At 43.4% G+C, this 12,963-nt stretch overlaps 1 protein-coding gene across 1 annotated transcript in view; it reads left to right on the top strand.

Annotated features, from left to right (window-relative positions):
• The first annotated feature begins 650 nt into the window (after window positions 1–650).
• mtr (5-methyltetrahydrofolate-homocysteine methyltransferase) overlaps window positions 651–12,963 on the top strand; it is a 69,992-nt gene continuing 57,679 nt past the window's right edge. Inside the window, 5 exon segments of the mRNA XM_034214897.1 lie at window positions 651–927; window positions 5,518–5,729; window positions 10,887–10,976; window positions 11,561–11,630; window positions 11,743–11,835. Of these exon segments, the coding sequence (XP_034070788.1) occupies window positions 888–927; window positions 5,518–5,729; window positions 10,887–10,976; window positions 11,561–11,630; window positions 11,743–11,835 (505 nt within the window). The 5' untranslated portion in view covers window positions 651–887.

Below are 12,963 nucleotides of genomic sequence, written 5' to 3'. Positions count from 1 at the left end.
CATGATGAATTGGAAATTGGGGACCCTGATGTAAACAAGACGAAAGTCTTTCTCTGGTCTGCATCCCCGTAACAATTGTATGTTTTGAGCTGTACTGTACTGTACCCAATATACAAGCTGTTAATACACTTTGCAATCAATCAATCAATCAATCAAGTGTCTTGAAGTGGATTCTAGCAGTTACCGGAAGCCAGTGAAGGCAGCGGAGGAGCGGAGTGGTGTGGGAAAATGTAGGAAGGTTGAAGACCAGACGAGCCGCTGCATTCTGGATGAGCTGCAGAGGTCGGATGGCACATGCAGGTAGACCAGCCAGGAGGGAGTTGCAGTAGTCTAGGCGTGAGATGACGAGAGCCTGGACCAGAACCTGAGTCGCTTTCTGAGTCAGCTGGGGACGTATCTTCCTGATGTTGTAAAGCGTGTATCTGCAGCAGCGGGTTGTAGCAGCGATGTTTGCAGTGAAGGACAGGTTGTTATCTAGGGTCACACCCAGATTCCTTGCAGTCTGAGTCGGGGAAACAACTGAGGTGCCGATGTTGATTGTTAGGTCAAGAGTATATAAAAAGTTAGGCGTTTTTTATCCATCTATTGCATAGCTAAAAAACATTGATTTTTTTCGTTATTATGACCACGCGTTTGAATGAAATTAAGCTAAACGATCAAATGACATGAAATGTCATCTATAGTTAGCGTAAGTTAGTGTGGTCACGTTTTTATTGTGAAGGTCTTTAGCCGGAAGTGTAAATGTTGCCACTTCAAACGACCTCGATCCAAGCAGCTGAGTTTCCGGGAAAATAACAGCAGATGGCTTGGGTCTGAAAGCTTCAAACATTAGGCTCTCTCTTTTCAGACGGACTATCAGGCGTTTTAACAGTCTGCCTCTTCACAACATGGCCCCGACTAATGTCATTAAGTACTCTTCAGAAGCGGGTAAATATACCTCTGTTAGCTTCCCGACGTTAACTGTTAGCCTTTAGCATGCAGCGCTAACTGTGTCTGCTGCCCACTTATAACACCACGTGTGTGTAAGTGAAGTTTAACGAACTAAGTTACTATATGACACGCAGCCGGATGTTAGTTTCTGTAGAGTCAGCTATTTCAGAAGCAGTTATGAGTCATTACTAATCACTAAAACACAACGGAACAAGTTATTGCATAAGCTGCTTGCATTTTGTTTTGAACACTAATATGGCAATCTATCTCAAACTGGCAACCGGGTGGGGGAGAAGTGTTTGGCTCAGGAGCAACATCGAGTTCATAGTGGCTCCTCTGTTCATATCTTCATTAATAATGGTAATACTTTTGTAGCTGCCACCAACATTGTTTTCTAACATTCTTAGCTTGATTAGATAGAGTGGCGAAGTCCCTCCCTTTCCGGTGGACCTCCATGGGACATTATTTTGGAAAAATCATGAATTGAAGTCAATGGAGAGAGAAAGAATATATTTTGATTATGTTTGAATTGTGCAACAAATTACACATATGATTGTCAATTTAAAAGATAGTTTTGCAAGTCAAAAAAATTAAAATGTGTCATAAAACTGTGAAGTAACACATTTTTTTGTGTGAAGCGCTCAATGAACTACAACTCTAGTCTTGCATATGTCACCAACACCAAGATGGCCGTCATGTTAGCACATTTCACCTCTTTCTTTCAGAATGAAGTGAAAAGTATTAAAAGAGGTGAAAATCACTACAAGTCTGGCCATGTTGAGAACTGTACATACACAACAGGGGAGTTAGTCGGTTCCGTAAGAGCCAGCATGCGGACCGGCTTTACAAGGTTTCGGTGAGTAACACGAGTGTAATGTGTAACGACTCTGGGATTTGTAGTCTTTCTAGTTGCATATTTTTCATAGTCTTATATTTCAACAGTTTTACGACAAACTGATTTTTTTTTACATGGAAATTATTTTTTAAGATTGACAAACATCATATGTGTAATTCATGGCACAATTCAAACGGGAGTAAATACAGCAGCAAGCTTTGGGATGGCCTCCCCTCTCTCCGGCAGAAACAGGAAATGCCGTAACTGTATGTAACAACGGTTTCAAATCAGCATCTCTTTGACAAAAAATGTAAATTAATAACTCAAATAAAACTCCAAACATCTTTCATTGTGTTACTTTTTTGTAAAGCTCTTTTAGTGTTGAACTGGATTTTTATAAGCTTCTTAGTTTTTGTAGCAGTCTGTAAATATACACAACTTTAAAATAAAATGCACACATTTACCTTTTTCTAGACTAAACACAGGTACGATCCTAAGTTAAAACATATGAGGCAATCATGAGGTTGTTAACATCGCAATTTATCAGTGGATGTTTGCTGGAACTACTTGTTAACAGCTTGTTTCCTGAGGGACACACACAGCGTTGAGACCGGTCAGGTAGAGAGGCTTGATAACCCACTCCCCCTCCACACCGCTCCACACTCGTTGGTTTGGAAGAGCACTCAATGTGGCGGACCCGCCGCGCGAACGGAGGGGTAGGGTGTAGGGCGTGGTTTGGGATTGGGCCACAGTCACAGATTTATTAGTAAGTTAACTTGTAAGCACCGAAATATCGCTTTTCTCTTAAGTCCCTTACACACCAAGCCGATTTCGGCCGTCGATGAGCGTCGTGTCGCCCTACTCAGATTGGTGTGTCTTGGTGTGTCCCGCCCCGTCGTGTCTTTTCGACCGTGCCGTCGGCCAATGAAATCACTCTGATTGGCTGTTCAGCTTAGCGAATCGGTGCATGAGAAGCGAAACGGAAGTGAGGGACCCAAACAAACTATTAAGAAGGCAAATCTGAGATTTCATTTAACTCCAGCTCTAGACACAGGCTCGGGAAAGCCCCATGAGCTTCTCGTTGTAGAGTGAAAATGGAACGCACACGCTATTTGTTGTTTGTTTATATCACGCAGTCTGTTCTTCTTCTCTCGGTGTATCACTCAGTCTATCTTCCGGTTGTTGCCTCATTTGAATGACTAATACACACTACCGCCGCCTGCTGGTAAGGAGTTATTGCCACTCACGCATGCGCAGTGCGTACGTGCTACTTGGCCGTCGGCTGAAGTCTTTGCGGTGTGTTCCAGTGCGACTGTTTGGCCAGGAGACGTGAGGCGACGTTCCGTTGGGACGTGTTCTTTGGTGTCAGTTTGGTGTGTAAGGACCTTTAAGGCCCGGACACACATGTTTAATCGGGAGGCTGTCGGCAAAATAAATCACTCTGATTGGCTGTTCAGCTTAGCGAATCAGTGCATGAGAAGCGAAACAGAAGTGAAGAAGGCACACACAGCGAGACGGCTATTATTTTCCATTGTCCAGTACCGCACTAAACATGTTTTCGATTATAACTCGTTATGTGAAACAGTCTGTGATGGACGAGAGTGAAAATGGAACGCACGCTATTTGTTGTTTGTATATATCACGCTGTCTGTCTTCCAGTTGCCTCTTTTGAATTAAGAATAGACACTAAAGCTAGAGCTGCACGATATTGAAAAAAATTGACATTGCAATTTTTTTCCCCTCTGCGATATATATTGCGATATGAAAACATACAGGAATTGAAGAAAAGACAGTTTTTTTTCCCGCAAACCATCCTTTCTTGAACTTTAAAGCTATACAATTGGTATTTTTTTAACTGTATTTAACCAGATGAAGGATTTTAGTCACGGACATCTGGATCTTAAGTTATCAGAGCAACAAGTTGAGCTAGCTCGGTTAGCAGCGCCAAACTGCCCTGGAGAAACACATGAAACTACTTTATTCAGTGTTTTTACCTTTAATCACCGGGTCCGTTTGTTTTGGAGATTTGATTGTGATTGGTGGTTTGCTGTGCATGCAGAGCCTGCATGTCACTCACTCAAGTACCCCTGAAATGAGAGCCGCGCAAGTTTTCCTTTTTTAGCAAGCAGCAAAATAATTGTAACATGACGTGTTTGAGTTAATTTTCCTACAAAATAAAAAATAAATAAATAAGATTTTCTTCTTTTTTTTTAAATCGTCACGTCCTGCGATGTGAATATCAATATCATATGAGTGGCAATAACTCCTTACCAGCAGGCGGCGGTAGTGTGTATTCGTCATTCAAAAGAGGCAACAACCGGAAGACAGAGAAGAAGAACAGACTGCGTGATACACCGAGAGAAGAAGAACAGACTGCGTGATATAAACAAACAACAAATAGCGTGTGCGTTCCATTTTCACTCTACAACGAGAAGCTCATGGGGCTTTCCCGAACCTGTGTCGAGAGCTGGAGTTAAATCACATCTCAGATTTACCTTCTTAATAGTTTGTTTGGGTCCCTCACTTCCATTTCGCTTCTCATGCACTGATTCGCTAAGCTGAACAGCCAATGTAAAAAAAATCAAAACAGCCTCCCGATTCAACATGTTGAATCGGCGGCGGAAGGTGTGGTCACGGCCGAAAAGACACGACGGTGCGGGACACACCAATCTGAGTAGGGCGACTCGACGGCCCGACATCTATCGACGGCCGAAATCGGCTTGATGTGTAAAGGCCCTGACACACCAGGCCGAAATCGGCCATTTTCGTTAGTCGGACGACGAAGCGTGCCCTGTCGCTCAAACTCAATTTGGTGTGTCCCGCACCGCCGGCCGTGACACGCCTTATTTGGCCTATCATGGCCGACGGCGTCGGCCACAGGCAGTCGGACAAAGAAATCACTCTGATTGGCTGTTCAGTTAGCGAATCAGTGCATGAGAAGCGAAACGGTTGCTTGAGAATGTCTTCCACAAGCAACACTCCAATGGCTGATAGCTCCAGTGCCGCAAGAAACATGTTTTCGATGGACGAGAGTGAAAATGGAACGCACACGCTATTTGTTGTTTGTTTATATCACGTAGTCTTTTCTTCTTCTCTGTCTTCCGGTTGTTGCCTCTTTTGAATGACGAATACACACTACCGCCGCCTGCTGGTAAGGAGAGTTATTGCCGCTCATGCATGCGCAGTTCGTACGTGCTCAGCTGAAGTCTTTGCGGTGTGTTCCAGTGCGACACATGACCAAGACGCAGGATAACACGCCGACTGTTGCGTCGGCGTCAGCGAGTTCTCTGGTGACTGCTTGGTGTGTCAGGGACTTGAGGCGATGCAACAATCGGGTCCGTCGGGACGTGTTCTTTGGTGTCAGTTTGGTGTGTCAGGGCCTTTAGAGCTTGTAGCATCTTTCAAAGGTCCCTAGAACTCATTAGACAGGAACACTGACTGTTAGTAGAGATAATCTGCTGCGTAGAGATTATTCAGCATAACATTATGTTTTTGTTTTTTTAAATGTTTCTTCCCGATCAAGAAACGTTATGATTAATTATTAAGTGATTTATACTGTAGTGAAATCAGTACCAGTAAGAATCACCAGTGAATTTCAGAAATTAGGCAGATTTACTCCATGAGAACACGAGAAGATCTTATGTTCCTTAATAATATGTAATCACTTATCCTATTTGTTTTTTTTTTTAATTAAAGTCCTGTTGTCTTTGTGTAAAATCCTTGATAAATGTAGGTTCGATTTATTTTTCCAGGATGCAGTTGTCCATTGGAGTCCGAGCTGAGAGCAGTGCTGCAGCAAAGGATCATGGTCTTGGATGGGGGTATGGGCACCATGATCCAGCAGCATAAACTTGAAGAGGAAGATTTCAGGGGAGAGGAGTTTAAAGAACACCCTCTATCTCTGAGGGGCAACAACGACCTCCTCAGTCTCACACAGCCAGAAATCATTTACACGATACACAAGGTAATCATCCAGGGGAAATATACTTCAGTAATAACTAGGGATGCACGATATTGTTTTTTTGAAACCGATACCGATACCGATAACTTCCTGCTTCTCAAGACCGATACCGATAACTGATAATAATATAATATATATATATAGAGATGTCCCGATCCGATCACGTGATCGGGGATCGGAGCCGATCACGTGATTTTCAAAAGATCGGAATCGGGAGAAAAAAATTGGGGATCGGGATTTTTTTTTCTATAAAATATTTGTATTTTATTTAATGTTACAAAACAAAAATGACCATGTTCACGTCTTAAGTCATCCTGAGGCCTTAGTTTCATCATGTATGTGTTGCTTCTTTTGGGCTTGTTTTCATACCTGGTTGCTTATTTCTCTCAAATCTGGCAACAGAGTGGGCGCAGTGTCTAATAGTAGCAGTAAGCTAACGAGAGGCTACGTTCAGCTGGTGACTCGGGACAGAGAAAATGTCAGCAGTTTGGAAGTATTATAAAATTTAAAGCGAAGGCAGTGTAACAGCCAGATGCAATGTTTGCAAGGCGGAGGTTCCGCTTGGTGGAAAGAACGGAGCTACGTTCAACACGACCAATTTAATACGCCACCTGAGAAACAAACACCAACAACAACACGACGAGTTCACAGCGGCCACTCAGGTAACGGCACTGAAACAACCGACACTTTCAGAGACTTTTAAAAGGAAAGAGAAACTTCCCCAGAACAGTGAAAAGGCCAAAACAATAACAGCCAAGATAGCTGAATTCATCGCGTTGGATGACCAGCCGTTATCTGTTACCTTTTTTTTGTCTTAATGCATTGCATAAAGATCGGATCGGGAAAAATCGGTATCGGCAGATTGTCAAAATCAAATGATCAGAATCGGATCGGGAGCAAAAAAAGGTGATCGGGACATCCCTATATATATATATTAAATGTACCTGTAGTTTTTGCACACCTGGTGGTAAAAAAAAGACTAGTAGTGAGCAAATGACATGAGCATTACTACTATGAACAAAACAAAGCCAAGAACAGTTTTGACTCTCGTCAAGCGCCATCATTTCTATGATGAAGTTAGAGATAGTTTTAGCCCTGGGGTCGTCTCTGGCAAACTTCTTGCCTTTTTTTTAAAAGCCTCTTCGATAGGTAAAAGCCCCGGTGCCTTTGCAGCTGGCTTTGGATTCGTACGCTTTTAACACACCATCGTAGCGATGGCGATGTTTCAGGTGACTAATCAGGTTGGAAGTATTATAGCTTGTTGCCTTTTTCCCTCCTCGTGGAACTTCTGCATTGCATTTGTTAATACAAATAGCAAGCGAACTATCTAACTCTGAAACTTTGAAATAGTCCCATACTACCGACGACATGTTTGTTTACTGTCCTGGCTTCACGGCCGCACACCATTTACGTCACAGCCAGGCATGAGTTAGGGAGCGCTGGATTTGTGAAAAACTCCCCTCTTCCTAAACCACTAATACCACAGTACTGGCAAAACGGGAGGAGCCGAGTGAAAAACAAGCGCCCCTCATCCCAATCCACCCACATTTACCCAAAAGATATATTGTATATTATCGGGGCTATTAATACTGGTATCGGGTTTATCGGGATGACGTCATAATTCCTAATATCGGGCCGATAATTATCGTGCACCACTAGTAATAACCCTGAGAGGTATCAGTCAGGCAGGTCATTTCAGTGTTATGGATTGTGCTTTTCAGAATGTTCTAATGCCAGCCAAGTACAAACTAGAAAGATTATTGGAAGAAAAAAAAAAACACCATTAAATTGTCAAAGACAAACATTTTTTTTGCTAGCCCAGAATCAGAAATATCTTTATTGCCAAATAGGATTACACATACTAGGAATTTGCTGTGGGGTAAGTGGTGCAAACATAAACATAGTATAAGGACATTAGTTGTTAAAGAAGGAGCAAAAATATACATACATTAAAAACTAAAGAGAAATATTATCATGGAATAAAATATACAAAAAGCTAAATTCCAAATGAAATGTGAGTTAACTGTTATTAACATAGTTTATTAGCTGTTTGTTTTCTTAAGTCTATTCAATTAACAAACATAAACTCCCAGAATGTCAAGTAAGGAAATATTTTTCAACCTTTTTCATTATTACAGACAAATACAACCTTAAAACACACTTCACACTTGACAGAAACACATGTACCAAAACGTTTTGGTTAGTCTCTCCACTGTTCTAACAATGACCAACTTTATTTTGGTGGAAAGAACACCATAAATCCCAGAGTTAGATATACAAATATGGTTCAGCATGCTGCTGTCTCTCTCTGTCTGCTGAGGACTCCGGTAGAGTGGGGTGCACACACACACACACACACACACACACACACACACACACACACACACACACACACACACACACACACACACACACACACACACACACACACACACACACACACACACACACACACACACACACACAAAGTCATCGGTACTTTCCTCATCATAACTATATCCCAATAATGCTTGATCATTATACCTTACATTACATTTTACTTATTAGATGTGTTTTTATTATCTTCACAGCCAAATTGGACTGTCACAGGAAACATCTGTTCTAATTTTTACAGTCAGAATTTGTGTGTTTTATTAATCTGATCCTTTTGTTAATTCAAAGCATTACTAAGAATGATTTTCACATATGTGCCCAAAGTCTGCCTTGCACCATTTTCTTTGGTTTGGGTCCTTAATTGGTCTCCAGTACATCTCATAGCAACAACAAGATGTAAAGCCACAGTAGTGTCTCCTAAAGAAGGAATGTTACTAAACCCTTTCATGTGAACAGTGGCGAGCCGTCAGGGCCCTCTAGGCCCTCTGTGAGGGCCTTATGGCGCGTTTCCACTGCAGCGGGGTAGCCCCGTTTAAGCGTCCCTAAGCGTCCTCGCTCTGGCCTCGGGCTGCCTCGCTGGCCGGCCCAGGCCGTGGCGCATTTCCATTACAGTTTAGGACCTGGGCTAGCAACGCAGTGTAGGCGGGGCGATCGGCTTTGTTTTTGTTCACATTTCGAGTTGTTCCGTCGAGCTCCCGCTGGATTTTATCATCCCCAATGAGATGAAGGAACGTCGTCACCTCCTCGGTCGACCACGGTGTGCTTTTCTTAGAAGTAGCCATTTTTGTAGCTCCTCCGTTTACAAAATGCTGTGTATAAAAATGCTGCAAGCTTGCTTCTAGATATATATGCGACGCTATGGATGAACTCGCGCGCAATATTGTGACGATTCTCTCTGACCAATCAGCAGTCGAGAGTGTTGACGTCACTAGTTCAGCCCGGGCCCTGGTCTGAGGGAACCACGATTTTATGAGGCCGGAATAAGAGGGAAAAAGTACCCGCTGGCCGGTACTAGGCTATATGGAAACGCCACCAAAAACCGGCCTGGCCGCTTGAGGACGGTTAAGGACGCTTAAACGGGGCTACCCGCTGCAGTGGAAACGCGCCATTAGATATTCTAAAAAATTATATTTGAAAACATTTTATTTTTTTAAACTTTTTTTTAAAATATTATTTTTTATATTTTTTTCTTGTTACATTTTTCATTAGTTTTACCAAAATAACTTGATTTAATTGTATTTAAAATAATATTTCCAAAGAAATAAATCCTTCGAATCTGCCTGTTCAGTTTCTGTTGGAATGTGAAGGGTTAAATGCCGTCTCTGCGAGTTGTGAAGACGGGAGAGCTTGTTGGTCCCTCTCTACATTCACAGAGGGCCAGCTAGTAGGGCCAGTAATTTAACGAGAGAGCAATGTCAAATGACAGTACAATTGACCAATCATATCTTGTACTCTAAATGGGCGGGCTTTATTTTCGCGGACTTTATGACAAGTTCCGCCCGGAAGTAAGCTTCGCTCGGATTCCCTCGACAGAAAGCGGGTTTTGGAAAATAGCTGGAAATAAGGTCTGTGGAAAACGAACCTGTTAGATAAATGCACGTTTTGTTCAGCCGGATAATATTCACATGTCTACCCTACTTTTATTATTTTCGAATCATAAATCTAATCGATAGATTTATGATTGATAGATTTATAATTAGCATACGTTCGTTCATGATGGCTCACTTCAGTGATAGTGATGACATCGTTGCGAAATTATTAACCGAGTCATTTTCAAGATTGAGTTACAATGATAAACTGGAGTGGCAAAGGATCAGCTGAATGACCCGCAAGTGCTTCATCCAAAAGGACAGGAGGATGGACTTTGTGTTTCAGTGATTTGATCATCAAAGGTAGGCCTAACCCCCTAATCGCACCAGGAGCGTCTGCGCTGCGGCTGCGCCGCGCTGCGACCTCCTCCTGCGTCCTAACCCACCAGGCGCGTTTCAAAACGTTGCGGAAGCGGAGCGTCTTGTGTGCAGCCTCGCAGTTGTTGGATAAACATTCCACTTCCTGCCTGCGCCGCGTCAAAAATAGGATTCATCCTATATTTTAGAAATTCCTTGCGGCGAGGAGCTTCTGGGACGCTTCGAGACGCGGCGCGGCGCGGCGCAGCGTGTCTGGTGGAATAGCACCCATTGACTAGAGTGGCCGCGATCACTAAAAACGCCGCAGCCGCAGTGCAACGCAGTGCAGACGCTCCTGGTGGGATTAGGGGGTAAGTCATTTTCAATGCCGGCCGCCGTGCCGACTTAATTCATTTGTAATTGCTACTTGGCTGTGGGTGCCCTGTCATGATAGGTGTAGGTATAAATGATGTTGTTTTGTGTGGTAGAGGGTCGCTGTCATTGATGCGTTTTGCACCCCGGGCCGCTGTTTTGATATTCCGCTGAAGTCTACGTTGACACGTAATATCTCTTCTTTTTTTTCCGAGGGAAGGGGGGGGGGTCAGAGGGCCTAGGTATAAAAGTCACGGCTCGCCACTGCATGTGAAAGACTTAAATCGTTGAAGAACCTGTGACCCAAGTTTTTCATTCATTATATAACTACACCCTAGTTGTGTATATATTATGACATAAAATCTTGAATGTTGGTGAAATAAATTCAATCATGTTTGTGGTGCTCAAAGCAGTGCAGAGTGACAGAGTGAGCATGTCTTATAATCAGCAGAACTCCCTGTAAACCACTGTCTGCATGTCTCCATGAAAACAGTGTGCAGTGTGTGACTTTTGCCCTGTGTGTTTACAGGACTACCTGCTGGCTGGTGCTGACATCATCGAGACCAACACATTCAGCAGCACCTGTGTGGCGCAGGCAGACTACGGGCTGGAGCTCCTGGTATGAAGTCTGAGTCTGACACTGCTACAACCACTGACTCCATTTCTACATGCAGCTGTTTCACCGAGTTCTTTGACCTCGCTCTTATCTCCACTTGAAACTGCAACATCCTGCTGCCTGCCCTCAGCCGACTTGGCTTAAAAACAGCCCCTCTCGTCTAAACAAACCTCATACCTCAAACATTGTTTTGGCTCCAATTTTAAAAAAGAATGTTAAATTGCAATTCTCTTCACACAAAATGGTGCATTAACTGTATTTATTATGGACCTATAACAGACATTATGATTGATGTTTTTCACTTCAGGAGTGCCCTTCTAGTTTGTTAAAGATTTTATTTCATTATCATAATCTCAACCTTATTTTCTGTCATTATTAGCAGGTAGAGCATCAGCCTCCATACGTTGTCTTCATATCATCTATACATCTGTATTTTCTGTGTGTGATTCAGGGCGTTTATATGTAGTTCTCCAGTGACAAGCTTAGGATACTTCAGGTTCCATGTAACCATAAGAAAAAGTCATATAGTTGCAAGCTTGTTTCTTACTTTAAAATGTTGACAAGTTGTGTTTTTGTTTGTTGTGCAGGCTTATCGTCTCAACAGGGCGTCCGCAGAGCTGGCGAGGAGGGCCGCTGATGATGTCACCAAACAAACAGGTCAGCAGACTGTTTTTCATTACTACAGCACATCAGCAGATAAACACAATCCCTGACTCTCTGAGATTTAATTATGTGTGTATCATTAATATTAATCTCTTTGTGTAATCAGGTTGTAAGCGCTATGTGGCGGGGGCCGTGGGGCCCACCAATAAGACCCTATCTGTGTCGCCGTCTGTGGACAGACCTGACTTCAGGAACATCAGTAAGATCACTTCCTGTTTCCTTTCTGCTGCACCTTCACCAGCTTTGATAACACTTTAATGCATCAATAATTATAAAACATATCATATCAACTTAACACAAAAAGTAAGGCAATTTATGTTTGGTAGATGATTTCTATGTTGTAACAATGCTTTTTGGCAATACATCTTATACCGTTGGAAAGCCTGTTTGCTTACCTTTCCACATTTGTGAGGAATAAGCATTTGTGGGATGAGCAGCAGAGCTGAGATTTGTCACATGCTGAGTCTGTGGGGTGCACCCATGTGACAAATCTCTTCTGCCAATGCCAAACAGTAGCCACTCTCCGGTCTCGTACGGCTGCCAGGAGCCTCAACATGTGGAGGAACATTATGTTCAGAGCACTGGAACCTCAACATGTGGAGGAACGTTATGTTCAGAGCACTGGAACCTCAACTACCTCATTCACACCAACGATGTTTCGGGGCCGGTTCGGAGCTGGAGCTTGAAAATCACCGGGTTTTCCTCTTCACACCGCAGCGGAGCAGCCTCTTAGCTCCGGAATCCGGTTCGTGTCAAGCACCAAAAAATTGTCCGGCCAGAGCAAAAGCACCACATACGTCACGCTTACGTCGAGGCGGGGGTAGGGGCAGGGGCGGGATCAACTCCTGAACAACAACAAGAAGCCCGCGTTTTATCCAGCTTGTACACAACGATGGAGAAACTTAACAAGCAGCAGTGGTCCACTGAAGAGACCAGCTACCTACTGGGAATCTGGTCTTCCGAAGAGGTACAGAGGAAGCTGGAGCACAATCGGCCATTGTTGTTGTTGTCGGTGTCAGCTGTGAGGGGTTTCCGCGCGGTTTGGCTTAATGAAACAGGCACGCAAACGGTTACATCATGACGCAAACGATGACGCAATGACGCAGCACCAGTCGGACTCTGGGCGGTGTGAAAAGAGTCTCCGCTAAACCGAAGAACCGGTTCTGAACCTGAAAAGCTCTAGCACGGAGCTTGATCTGGAGTTGCGTTGGTGTGAATGAGGTAAACATGTGGAGGAACATTATGTTCAGAGCACTGGAACCTCAACATGTGGAGGAACATTATGTTCAGAGCACTGGAACCTCAACATGTGGAGGAACGTTATGTT

Source organism: Gymnodraco acuticeps, unplaced genomic scaffold (assembly GCF_902827175.1).
Source record: "Gymnodraco acuticeps unplaced genomic scaffold, fGymAcu1.1, whole genome shotgun sequence".
NCBI classification, from domain to species: domain Eukaryota; kingdom Metazoa; phylum Chordata; class Actinopteri; order Perciformes; family Bathydraconidae; genus Gymnodraco; species Gymnodraco acuticeps.
This window is presented reverse-complemented; position numbering and strand designations above follow the sequence as displayed.